Source organism: Microcebus murinus, chromosome 13 (assembly GCF_040939455.1).
Source record: "Microcebus murinus isolate Inina chromosome 13, M.murinus_Inina_mat1.0, whole genome shotgun sequence".
NCBI lineage: Eukaryota > Metazoa > Chordata > Mammalia > Primates > Cheirogaleidae > Microcebus > Microcebus murinus.
Window position 1 is genome coordinate 20,619,069 of NC_134116.1, and position 12,847 is coordinate 20,631,915.

At 38.6% G+C, this 12,847-nt stretch overlaps 1 protein-coding gene and 1 pseudogene across 4 annotated transcripts in view; both read left to right on the top strand.

Annotated features, from left to right (window-relative positions):
• UGGT2 (UDP-glucose glycoprotein glucosyltransferase 2) overlaps positions 1-12,847 on the top strand; it is a 206,599-nt gene that overhangs the window by 102,953 nt on the left and 90,799 nt on the right. For all 4 annotated transcript variants that reach the window (XR_012922423.1, XM_012769727.2, XM_012769731.3 and 1 more), the window contains 4 exons: positions 2,147-2,311; positions 2,661-2,784; positions 2,883-2,981; positions 8,674-8,768. Coding sequence is in view for 3 of the 4 variants with exons in the window: in XM_012769727.2 (XP_012625181.1) it covers positions 2,147-2,311; positions 2,661-2,784; positions 2,883-2,981; positions 8,674-8,768 (483 nt within the window). In the remaining variant the exon portion in view is untranslated. The remainder of the gene's footprint in view (positions 1-2,146; positions 2,312-2,660; positions 2,785-2,882; positions 2,982-8,673; positions 8,769-12,847) is intronic.
• Positions 4,452-7,811, top strand: LOC105874153 (protein Jade-1 pseudogene; annotated as a pseudogene).

The window sequence follows — 12,847 nt, forward strand, 5'->3', positions numbered from 1 at the left end:
AGTAGGATTTGAGGTGCCTGTGAGACTTTCAAACAAGAAGTAAGTGATTAGATATACGTTCTGTAGTATAAAAGTGTAAAATTTGGTGTCATTGGCTCATTTGTAGCAGTTAGTTTTTGGAATGGCAAGGTTGCTTAATTGGAAATCATAGAAGTAAGAGCAGAAAAGGGCCTGTGTTTTTAACATCTACATCTTTCTTGAGGTCCAAACCTATGTATTCAACTTGCTTAGTGGATTGCCTGTAAGCATCTTAAAAGAACCTAAAACCAAGCCCATCATCTTCCCTTTTACTGTTAACCTTTTTTCCTTCTTTATGCCTATCCTAATGAGTAGATAATATCACTGTTCACCCAGATCACCTATGTTGGAAGCCAGATAGTCATCCTAAACTAATTATTTTCCCTCACACCTTCCCAAACAGTATGTCATCAAGTTTTGTCAGTTCTACCCGTTATATATTTCAGAACCCATTAAATATGTTAAAAACTGCCTCATTCTCTGCTTGCCTATTACCTCTGATTTTTCTTTTGGCTGTTGCTTTTTCTTTCCCATATTTGCGCATTAGCCCCTAACCCAGTATCCCTAGTATATGCTCTTCTTTCACACTGTTACCATTATTTTTTTTTAAATAAGTAAATCTGATATTATTTGTCATGAACCCCTGCCCTAGGTAGAATTGACCATGACCTCATTTGTACCCCCAGGATACTATATTCACACTTACTTATAATGTATCCATATCTCCCTCTGTTAAACTATAAGTTTCTTTAGAATAGAGTTTCCTTATAATTTATATACATTTATGAGCTTAATGCATAGGAGGTGCCCAATAATGCAGAGATACTATAATACAGTGGTTAAGAGTTCACACTCTTGGTCAGACTTACCTGGGTGCAAATTCTGGTTCCACAACAGTAGCTGTGTGACATGGGAAGTGACTTAATCTGTCTTTCTGTTTCATCATCTGTAAAATGGATTTAATATCTTATGTCCCCCCGGTGGTGGCCCCTGCCGTGGCCTGCCTCGGCGAGCCCTCTTCCGTTACTGCGGGGGAGGGATTTTTCTCTTGGAGACGAGGCGGCTGGATGAGGGGGGGCCCCGACCGCGAACGCTCAGAGATTGCCGCGGGTGCTTGTCGTGCCCATACCGCAGACCCCCCAATCTACTTCTTAGATTGTTTATGAGAATTTTGGCTATAATAATGATAATACTTAGTATTGAATATCAAATGAATGAATTGTTCAGTCACTCTCATAAGATAAAATGCAAATGTTGAGGACCTTCATGATGTGGCCTCACACGGAACCCCTCACCCCATATCTGACAGGTCTCCCCCATATATCACACCTCATAAACATAGCAAATTTGCATTGCCTAAATATGCCATATTCTCACTTCCCTTCTAGTCCTTGCTATACTATCTCTTCACTTGGAATGTCTTTTTCTCTTTATCTCCCTGGCAAATTTTTATTACTCCTTTAAGACTTTTCAGTATCATTCCCTAACAGAAGCCTTCTCTTGTCCTTTTCTCTCCATACTCAAACTTGCTTAGATGCTTCTCCTCTGGGTCGCAGTAGAACCTTATGCATGGCTATATTTTGTTTGTATATCTGTGAACCCCATGAGGGAAGAATTGCAGTTCTGTATTCACAGTGTCTAGCCTTATGCTGGCAGCATGATTGAATAAATGCTTATTGAATAAATAAATACAGGAATAAAGAAGTCTCTGATGCAGATAAATGTTTTGGTTTTTATTTTTAAGTAAATGTTTTACTCTAAATTTAGGCCAGAAAGCCCACCCACTGCTTGCTTTTCTACATAAGATATTTTAGGGACATAGCCATACTCATTCATTCATTATCTACGACTACTTTTACACTGTAACATCAGAGTTGAGTCATTGTGACAGAAACTAGATGGCTCACAAAGCATAAAATATTTACTGTCTGGCACTTTACAGAAAAAGATTCCTGACTTCTGCTCTATGTAGTTAAATTATTTTCCTTAAGAAATGTTTGGAAAAGACAGATAAAATTAGCAAATCTGACATTTTTTCTATGGCACATAAAAATGTGTCTATGTCTCTTTTTCTTATATATTTTTTTTAAACAGCCATATTTTGTCTACCACTCTTTTAATGGAATAGGCTGGAGCAAGCTTTTATAAGATGACTGGCCTGGGTCCTTTGCCTCAAGCTCTTTATAACGGTGAACCCTTTAGCCATGAAGAAATGAATATTAAAGAACTAGAAATGGCTGTTCTTCAGCGAATGATGGCTGCATCTATATATTTACAAAAAGATGTTTTTATGGTAAGTAAGCATTTATGAGAAAATACATGATGAATGATATTTATAAACATTTTTGTATTTATAATTTTTTAATTATGAAAGTTAATTTGGTAAAAATTTTCATCCTGGTCATTTAATAGTGATTTAAAAAATAATAATTAAATTTATCTTGTGTGTGATTACATCAAAAATTGCTTGATTAGAAAGAAGATTCTTTAATTTTTACAAGAAAATGTATTGCAATAATCTTGAATTACATATTATTGGTTTATTTTAGATTAAGTAATCTTCAAATATATATTACTTGTATGATTTTAAAACATGCATATAAAATGCCTGTGTTACCTAAATAATGTTTTTGTTATTTTAGGGCACATTAAATGATCGAACAAATGCAATTGATTTTCTAATGGACAGGAAAAATGTTGTACCCCGTATAAATTCTTTGATTTTTCACACTAAACGTCAGTACCTTAATTTAATATCTACATCAGGTAAAATAATCCTCCATATATTGTTTTACAAGTGCTTACTGAGTTGTTAATGCTTTATTAATTCATTATTTAACAACATTTAATATGAAATTTTTCAGTAACTGCTGATATTGAAGATTTCTCTACTTTCTTTTTCTTGGATTCACAAGACAAGAGTGCTGTAATTGCAAAGAACATGCATTATTTAACTGAAAAAGGTAATAAGCATATTTTATTTACCTGAATGTATTCCTAAAGTGATAAAAACTTATAATTTCAGTAAAGTGGTTGCATAATAAATTTGGATAATGTTGCTATTTTTGATGAGAGGCCTAAGTTTCAATTGGAGAGTTTATAATTCTTAAGATTCAAGGATTGTACTGGGAAAATGATGCCCCTTATTCTGATTTATCATTATGCAGAAAGGGTTCATCTTGGTTTTTTGCCTTTTTTTAAGTAAGCTATTTTCTCTTTTAAAGACAGGAAAAAACTTTTCAAGATTATATAAACTGATATGATGCATGAATAAAAGTACAATTCTCAGATCAAAGAAGGTAGTAGTTCTGCATTCTGATTAAACATCTTAGATGTTTTAAGTTGGGAGTAACAATCAGAGGAAGGGAGACAGTAACACACTTGGCAGTAAGGATTTAGTTTAAAAAAGAGAAGTCTATAGTGGGACCACAGATTTGTTAGGGTGCAATTAAATATTCAGATAAATGAGATTATTATAATTTGGTTGGTTTTTGTTTTACTTTGTTTTGTTTGGCCTGCTTTGCTCTAGAGATAAAAACAAGAGCCAGTAAGTACAAGATTAAAAAAAAGACTGATTTCGGTTTCAGTATAGAAGCAGTAACTTTCTAACAGAGTAATCTAAAGATGGAGTGAACTATGTTTTAAAGGGTAAACATTTTTATATGACAGAGATTTAAAGCAAAGGCCATACAACCAGTTTTTGAGAATGTTGTAGATTAAATCCAGGTTTCAACCAGGTGGCTCTGGATTACTTTCTAACAGATTCCATGATTTTATGTTCATAAATGGTCTGTCTATAAGACAGGTTTTAGTTAATGAAAAAAAAGTAACAAAAAAGCATTTATTCCACTTGTAACCTTCAGAAGCAACTTAAGAGTAAGGCAGTAATACATTCTTTTCAAAGAAGAAAAGAATTCCAATGCCTTCTTAATGTCAATACTTTCACCATCACTGCTAGTAAAATGAGAAATATTTCAGAAGTGCTAAATAAATTTATCAAAGCTCTATTATTTCTTTATACATTTATAGAAATTAAAATAAGAGAAAATTAGGTTCTCAGTTAACATTCTTTTAAACTGCAATGATTTAACTAAAGATTAATTATAGGCTAAACCACCCTTCTTTCCTTCCTCTCTCTATCCTCCCTCTCCTTTCCTCCTTCTCCCTTCCTATCTATCTCTATCTATCTGTCTGTCTATCTATCTAATATGAGATCTCACTATGTTACTCAGGCTGACTTCGAACTCCTGACCTCATGCAATCCTCCCACTTTAGCCTCCCAAGTAGCTGGGACTACAGGTGCAAGCCAACATGCTGGGCTTATTATAAACTAACTTATTCTGAGAAGTGAGTTTGATTCACACAGTCCTTCCTCCATAGCAAGCCAAACGCCCGTCTGAGAGTGCCTCCCTGCGTGAGTGCCGGGAGAGCAGGGGCCCGCCCCACTTCCCGCCAGTCCTGCTTCCCGCTCCTCCACTGGCAACGGCCTGGCCTGAACTCATGCAGCGTGTAGCCCAACGCCTCAGCCAAACCTCACTGCAGCAGGCTGCCTGCTGTTTCCCGGGGAGATCATGAAATGAGGTCGCCTTCCCAGCAGCAGTGAGGATTCTCACGACAATGGCAGCTTGTCAACTACGTGGTCCCAGAATTCCTGATCCCAGCACAGGAGAAGTTCCTGCTCCAGGCATGAAGATCGAAAGCCTTCGGAGGTGTTTAGGACAGACCTGATCACCGCCATGAAGCTGCATGACTCCTACCAGCTGAACCCGGATGAGTACTATGTGCTGGCAGATACCTGGAGACAGGAGTGGGAGAAAGGGGCCCAGGTGCCAGTGAGCCCAGGGACCATCCCATAGCCCGTGGCCAGGGTCCTGTCTGAAGAGAAATCCCTCATGTTCATTAGGCCCAAGAAGTACATCATCTCGTCAGGCTCTGAGCCTTCAGAGTTGGGCTATGTCGCTATTCAGACGCTGGGTGACAGCGTATGTCGACATGACCTCAATGACATGGATGCTGCATGGCTGGAGCTGACGAATGAGGAATTTAAGGAGATGGGAATGCCTGAACTGGATGAATACACCATGGAAAGGGGCCTGGAGAAATTTGAACAGTGCTGCTACGACAACATGAATCATGCTATAGAGACTGATGAAGGACTGGGCATTGAATATGATGAAGATGTCGTCTGTGATAGCTGCCAGTCACCTGATGGCGAGGACAGCAATGAGATGGTGTTCTGTGACAAATGCAACATCTGTGTACACCAGGCCTGTTATGGAATCCTCAAGGTACCAGAGGGCAGTTGGCTGTGCTGGACATGTGCCTTGGGGGTTCAGCCAAAATGTTTGCTGTGTCCCAAGAAAGGTGGAGCTATGAAGCCCACCCACAGCAGAACCAAGTGGGTCCACATCAGCTGTGCCCTGTGGATCCCTGAGGTGAGCATTGGCAGCCCTGAGAAGATGGAGCCCATCACAAAGGTGTCCCTCATCCCCAGCAGTCAGTGGACACTGGTGTGTAGCCTCTGCAATGAGAAGTTTGGGGCCTCCATACAGTGCTCTGTGAAGAACTGCCGCACAGCCTTCCACGTGACTTGTGCTTTTGACCAGGGCCTGGAGATGAAGACCATCCTGGCAGAGAATGATGAAGTTAAGTTGAAGTCCTACTGCCCGAAGCACAGCTCACACAGGAAACCAGAGGAGAGCCTCGGCGAGGGGGGCACACAGGAGAATGGGACCCCTGAGTGTTCCCCCCGGAATCCGCTGGAGCCCTTTGCCAGCCTTGAGCAGAATCGGGAGGAGGCCCACCGGGTGAGTGTCCATAAGCAGAAGCTGTAACAGCTGGAGGATGAGTTCTACACCTTCATCAACCTGCTGGATGTTGCCAGGGCCCTGAGGCTGCACGGGGAAGTAGTGGTTTTCCTGTACCAGTACTGGAAGTTGAAGAGGAAGGTCAACTTCAACAAGCCCCTGATCACCCCAAAGAAAGATGAAGAGGACAGTCTAGCCAAGCGGGAGCAGGATGTCTTGCTTAGGAGGCCGCAGCTGTTCACACACCTGCGACAGGACCTGGAGAGGGTAATGATTGACACTGACACCTTATAGTGACTTAGAGAAGAAGATGCAAAGAAGCGAATGCTCGCCCAGAGCAAGAAATGATAGCCAGTCATTTACTCTCAGACCCTTGTACACACCGTAGCATGAGGTTGTGTTGGTCAAATATATTTACGGGCTGGTAAACTCATTGTACATATGTGCAAGACTGCCACTGAGTTGGGAGCTTCTTTGTGATTGTTTTTTAAAAAACACTTTCCCATTAATCTTTTCTGTTCTGCAAGATCAAATGGGGTGTGTCTTTTCCCCCTCCTCCATTATAGTGCTAGAGGGAACTGAACCCCAGGAAAATTACCAAGGGGTTGACTCAGAATTATTCACAACTGATTTAGGAAACCAGAATGGATTTGCTTTATGGTGGGGGGTGGGGGCACAGAGATAGGAAAATCTCTTGGTCAGTCTGGGGAAACACTAGGTGCTGGTGATGGGCTCACTGAGGAGAGCTAAGCATTGCCTCCCACTGGCCCACGTTTGATTTTGGCTAATTCACGGGGGCCTTCCCAGTACTGTCATGGAGCAGAGCAGGCTGTGGGTGCTGTGTGTGCGTGAACTCCACACACGCACGTAGGTTACGGAAGACACTCCTGGAAGTGAGGTGCTAAGTCATCACTGAGGTTGTGTATATAATGTGTGTGTGTGTGTCCATTTGTCCATCGTGTCTCTGTGGTGTGTCTGCGGGCATGGGGCGATTCCTGGTGCACAGGGACATCCGATCTGTGTAAGGAGCCCTGGTCCTACTCAGCACACTGCAGATGCTCTGTTCACCACGCTACTGGATCGCTGAACATGGGGGCTGCTGGACCCTCGGCTGCTGGCACCTCAGCTGTTTGCTGCTTCGTGCCTCCTCTGGTGCCTCCCCCACCCTCTGTTACCTTTGGGGTCCCAGTGTGGACCTCCCTTCCTGCTACTGGATAATTAGGAGTGGGCCATCTTCCCACAGGGGCCCCTGCTCCCTGTCGGTGGTTTCTAATTGGGGATGCTGCTAGAGCACCTTCTGTGTCAAGTCCCCTATCTGTTGCCCACTGATTAAATTCATCAGTGTGAAAGATAAGGGACTGAGGCTTTCTGGCCTGAAGCAGTCTGCACTGAAAGGCCCCCAAGTGGCCTGAAACAGTTAACACGTCTCCCTCAAGCACCTTACCTATTAGTGGGGAGTGACTCACCTGCTTTGGAGAGCTTCTAACTCATAGGTGATGTGAAATGGGAGTGGAGGCAAAGAATAGGGATAGATGGGAAGTACTGAATAAGATCCACAAAGACCTGCACAGCCCTGCTAGAGATGGAGTAGAAGTGAAAGTATTTTTAAGTGCTCTTTAGAGACCCTTTGAATACAGTGACTTGAGCACCAGACCAGGTTGGGATTCCTGGGAAGGCCACTGGAGCTGGGAGCAGGTTGGTGAGGCGTTTGTGCTCCCACACGCCCCCTGGTGGTGAGTGTAAAGAAGACCTCACCTCAACCACATGTGTATGTGTGGCATTTTTGTTAAGGGATGAGAAGGGATTCAGAAGGATAAACTGGAATCCTGGTGAGAATCCATTATCTCAGCCCAACAACCGCTGTAATTGGAGTGCATGAGCTGTGGAGTCAGATAGTTCTTGGGAGGGGAGGATGAGAAGTCTAATGTTTGGACTGTGTTTGTCTCACAATCACCACAAAATAAAAGTGTAGAAAATAAAAAAAAAACAAAACTAATTCTGATGTCCAGAGATATGTTTGAAATACAACCCAAAGCCTGATAAATATGTTTCTATTTATTCTTCCCTATTTCTTTACATCCTTTTGCCTTCACTTGGGAGATTCAGAGCTGCAGACTATCTTAAGAGGGAACTGCATTATGTTTTATTATTTGCTAGATTTCTTATAGACAGACCACTTTATGAACATAAAATCATGGAATCTGTTAGAAAGTAATCCAGAGCCACCTGGTTGAAACTTGGATTTAATTTACAACATTCTCAAAAACTGGTTGTATGGCCTTTGCTTTAAATCTCTGTCACATAAAAATGTTTACCTTTTAAAAGATAGTTCACTCTGTCTTTAGATTACTCTGTTAGAAAGTTACTGCTTCTATACTGAAACCAAAATCAGTCTTTTTTTAAATCTTGTACTTACTGGCTCTTGTTTTTATCTCTACAGCAAAGCAGGCCAAACAAAACAAAGTAAAACAAAAACCAACCAAATTCTAATAAGCAGCTGAAAAAATATTGCTGTTTTTGTTTTTTGTATCTACTAATAAACTTGATAGTATCTGCTTTTACACATATGTGGGGCATAAATATCAATTTTTTTTGTAAATGTAGCTAGAAGGCAATACTGCTTACCAACACTGGGAGTTTTCTATAAAGCATATACGATGAATTACTCTTCTCGCATTTTTATATGAAATATGTATGTGTACATACATGATTTTTAGCAATATTTGCTTATTTTCAGAAATGCTAATTTCAGTATATTATTATTTTTATGTGTTAACTGCATATGTTCCCCTGCTTTTAGTTTGATTTTAAGAAGAATTAATTTGACTATACTATTTGAAACTTTCAGATGACAATGTAATTTCTGCGGTCACTGTCTGGATTATTGCTGATTTTGATAAACCATCAGGGAGAAAACTGCTTTTTAATGCATTAAAGCACATGGTGAGTGGATAGTCTTACTACAAAAATTTTTGTTACAATTTCAAGAAAGCAATATGAAGAACATGCATTAAATCTTTATTTCCTTTCATGTTAACATTTTAGTTAATTTGATTAAAACATGGTACTACTCAGATTCAGTCTCCAATGTAAAACAGATAACATTGCCTAGAAAGAAAAAAACCTACCTATATTCTATGACTTGTGACCTATATATTCTCTCGTACCCCTTGTGATCAGACATATATGCATGTCTAACATTGATTATGAGTAGGCTATTAAAATAAAGTGAATAATTCTAGAGCCTACCACTACCTCAGTGACCCCAAATCTACTATTTACCAACAATAGCTAGTAATAGCAATTTTTTGTCACCTAAATTAGGCAACACTTTCTCTCCCTGATTGTTTAAGAAAAACTAAGGAAATTTACCTTACTGAAGAAAATTTTAAGCCTCAAGTCAACCTTAATTGTCTTGTTATTAGGTAATTACAAACCAGTATACTTCAGGAAGATATATTTCTGTATTTGTTTAAAAGTACTCTTTTATAACTTTCTGTATTCCTAAGGAAACATATAAGTCTGTCTAGATAAAAAAACACTTAAACCAAAATATTTTATGAAATTTTTTTATTAGCTAAGTGTAAATGTTGCTGTATAGCAAATTACCTTGTAAGTTACTGGCTTAAAACATTGAACATTTATTTTTCACCAGTTTCTGAGGTTCAACAATTCAGGAGCAATTTAGCTCAGTGGTTCTGGCTTGGATTCTTTCATGAGGATGTAGTCAAGATTTTTGTTATAGCTACAGTCATCTGAAGGCTTGATTGAAGCTGGAGAATGATGTCTAAGATGGCTTGCTACCTGCCTATCAGCAGGAGTTCTCAGTTTTTCACTGGCTTTGAGCAAGGCATTCCATTGCAACATAGACCCCTTTTTGGTATTGCTGAAGTATCCTCACAATTTGCCAGCTGGCTTTCTTCAGAATGAGTGCTACTGATTTGTGTGCATTGATTTTGTAACTCAAGACTTTGCTGAATTTATCAATCAATTCTAGGAGTCTTTGGTGAGATTTTCTAGATACAAGATCTTATCATTAGCAAAAAGTGATAGTTTGACCTCCTCTTTCTTGATTTGGATGCGCTTTATTTCTTTCTCTTGCCTGATTGCTCTGGGTCAGACTTCCAGTACTATGTTGAATAGAAGTGATAACATTGAGCATCCTTATCTTGTTTCAGTTCTTAGGGGGAATCCTTTCAACTTTTCCCCATTCAGCATGATGTTACTTGTGGGATTGTCATATATAGCTTTTATAACTTTGAAGTATGTTTCTTCTATGCCTAGATTGTTGAGGGTTTTTATCATGAAGGGGGTGCTGGATTTTATCAGATGCTTTTTCTGCATCTATTGAGATGGTTGGATAGTCTGTTTCTGCTTCTGTTTATGTGGTGAATCACATTTATTGATTTGCATATGTTGAATCATCTTTGCATCCCTGGGATGAAACCCACTTGTTCATGGTGAATTTTATTTATTTATTGTTTTTGATGTGCTATTGAATTTGGTTCACTAATATTTTGTTGAGCATTTTTACATCTATGGCCATAAGGGCTATTGGTTTATAGTTTTCTTTTTTTGTTGTGTCTTTTTCCTGGCTTTGGTATCAAGGTAATACTGGCTTCATAGAATGAATTTGGGAGAATTCATTCCCTCTTGATGCTATGGAATAATTTCTGTAGAATAGGTACCAGTTCGTCTGAGAAAATTCAGCTGTGAATCCATCTGGTCCACGGTTTTTTTTTGTGGGGTGGATTTTCTTATTACTGCTTTAATCTTGCTGCTTGTTATTGGTCTGTTCAGGATTTCTGTTTCTTGCTGATTGTGTCTTGGGAGTTGGTTTGTTTTTAGAAATTTCTCCATTTCCTCTAAATTTTCTAATTTATGTGCATAGAAATTTTCATAGTATTCACAGATAATGTTTTGTATTCCTATGGTATCAGTTGTAATATCTCCTTTTTCATTTCTGATTGGGCTTATTTGAGTAGTTTCTCTTCTATTTTTGGTTACTCTATCTAGATGTCAATCGATTTTGTTTATATTTTCAAAGAACCAACCTTTTTGTTGATCCTTTGGTTTTTTTTGTTTTCATTTAGTTTAGTTCTGTTCTGAGCTTTGCTGTTTCTTCTCCTGGCTTTAAGTTTGGTTTCCTATTCCTTTTCTGATTCCTTGAAATGTGACAGTAGGTTGTTAATTTGTGATTTTTTTGGTCTTAATTTGTGATCTTTTTGCATTTAAGGCTTTGAATTTTCCTCTTAGGACTGCTTTTGCTGAATCCCATAGATTTGATAGTTTGTGTCTCCTTTATTGTTCACATTGGAATCTTTTGATTTCCAACTTAATTTCATCATTGACTCAAGGATCATTCAACAGCAAGTTGTTTAATTTCCATGATTTTGTGTACATTTGAGTATTCCTTTCGGAATTAATTTTTAGTTTTATTGCACTGTGGTCTGAGAAGATACATGGTATGATATCGGTATTTTTTTAATTTGCTGAGACATGTTTTATGGCCTAAGATATCACTCTAGGAGAATGTCCTTTTTGCTCATGAGAAAAAATTATATTCAGCAGTTTTGGGGTAGAGTGTTCTGTAAATGTCTGTTAGGTCTATTTGTTCTAGAGTCCCATTCAAGTCCACTGTTTCTTTACTGATTTTCTGCTTGGGTGATGTGTCTGGCTCCGTCAGTGGGGTTTTGAAGTCCCTGGCAATTACAATGCTATGGGGTATCTCTTTGCTTACATGTAGTAGGAATTGCTTTATGAATCTGGAGCTCCTGTGTTAGGTGCATATATATTTAAGATTTTTATGTCTTCTTGTTTAATTGCTCCCTTTACCATTATATAATGACCGTCTTTGTCTTTTTTTAACATTGTTGATTTAAAGTCAACATTATCTTATACGAGAATGGCTACACCTGCTTTCTTGGTTTCCATTTGTATAGAATATTTTTCTCCATCCCTTCACCTTAAGTCTGTGTGTTGTGGTTTAGATGTGTTTACTAGAGACAACAGATATTTGGGTTGTGTTTTTCATCCATTCAGCCAGTCTGTGTCTTTTAATTGGAGTATTCAGACCATTCATGTTGACTGTTAGTATTGATATGTGGGATGCTGTTCTGTTCCTCAGGTTGGCTAATACCTTATTGTTCAGTTTTCCCTCTTGCACTGTTGTTTTATAAAAAGCTGTGAACGTTAAACTTTTGGGTGTTTTTACACTGGTGGATATCTATTGTGGTGTTCCATGTACAATGCAGTTTGGGGTATTCCCTGTAGGACAGGTCTAGTAGTGACAAATTCCCTTAACATTTGCTTGTCTAGACAGACTATATTTCTCCATCATTCATGAAACTTAGTTTTGCAGTGATACAGAATTTTTATCTTGGATTTATTCTGTTTAAGAAGACTAAAAATGGTGCCCAAATTTCTTCTGTCTTATAAGGTCTCCAGTGAGAAGTTTCTTATTAGCCTGATGAGTTTTCCTTTGGAGATTAGTCGTTGCTTTCATCTTGCTGCTTGTAGAATTTTCTCCTTCATTGCAGCTTTAACCAAATTGATGACTATGTGTTTTGGAGATGTCCTATTTGCTATGAATCTTCCCAGTGTTTGATGACCTTTTTGTATCTCAATATGTAAATCTCTGGCAATACCAGGCAAGTTCTCCTTAATAATTCTCTTGAATAGATTTTTCCATGCTTTTTGCTTTTTCTTCTTATCCCTCAGGGATACCTGTAACTGGTATATTAGTTCACTTCATATAGTCCCATATTTCTGTTTGTTCATTGTTCTTTATTCTCTAGACTGTATCTTTGACTTACTGGGTTAGTTTAAGAGTCTTGTCTGAAATTCTCTTTTCTTTTTGGTTTAGCCTTTTGTTGAAGCTTTCTGCTGTATTTTGAAATTTCCTTAATGACTCTTTCATTTCTTTAAGTTCTATTATGTCCTCTCTGATGTTGTCTAGCTCTTTAGTGACATTTTTCATTGATATTTTGAATTTTTTTTTGGCTCCTTTTTGTTGATTTTCA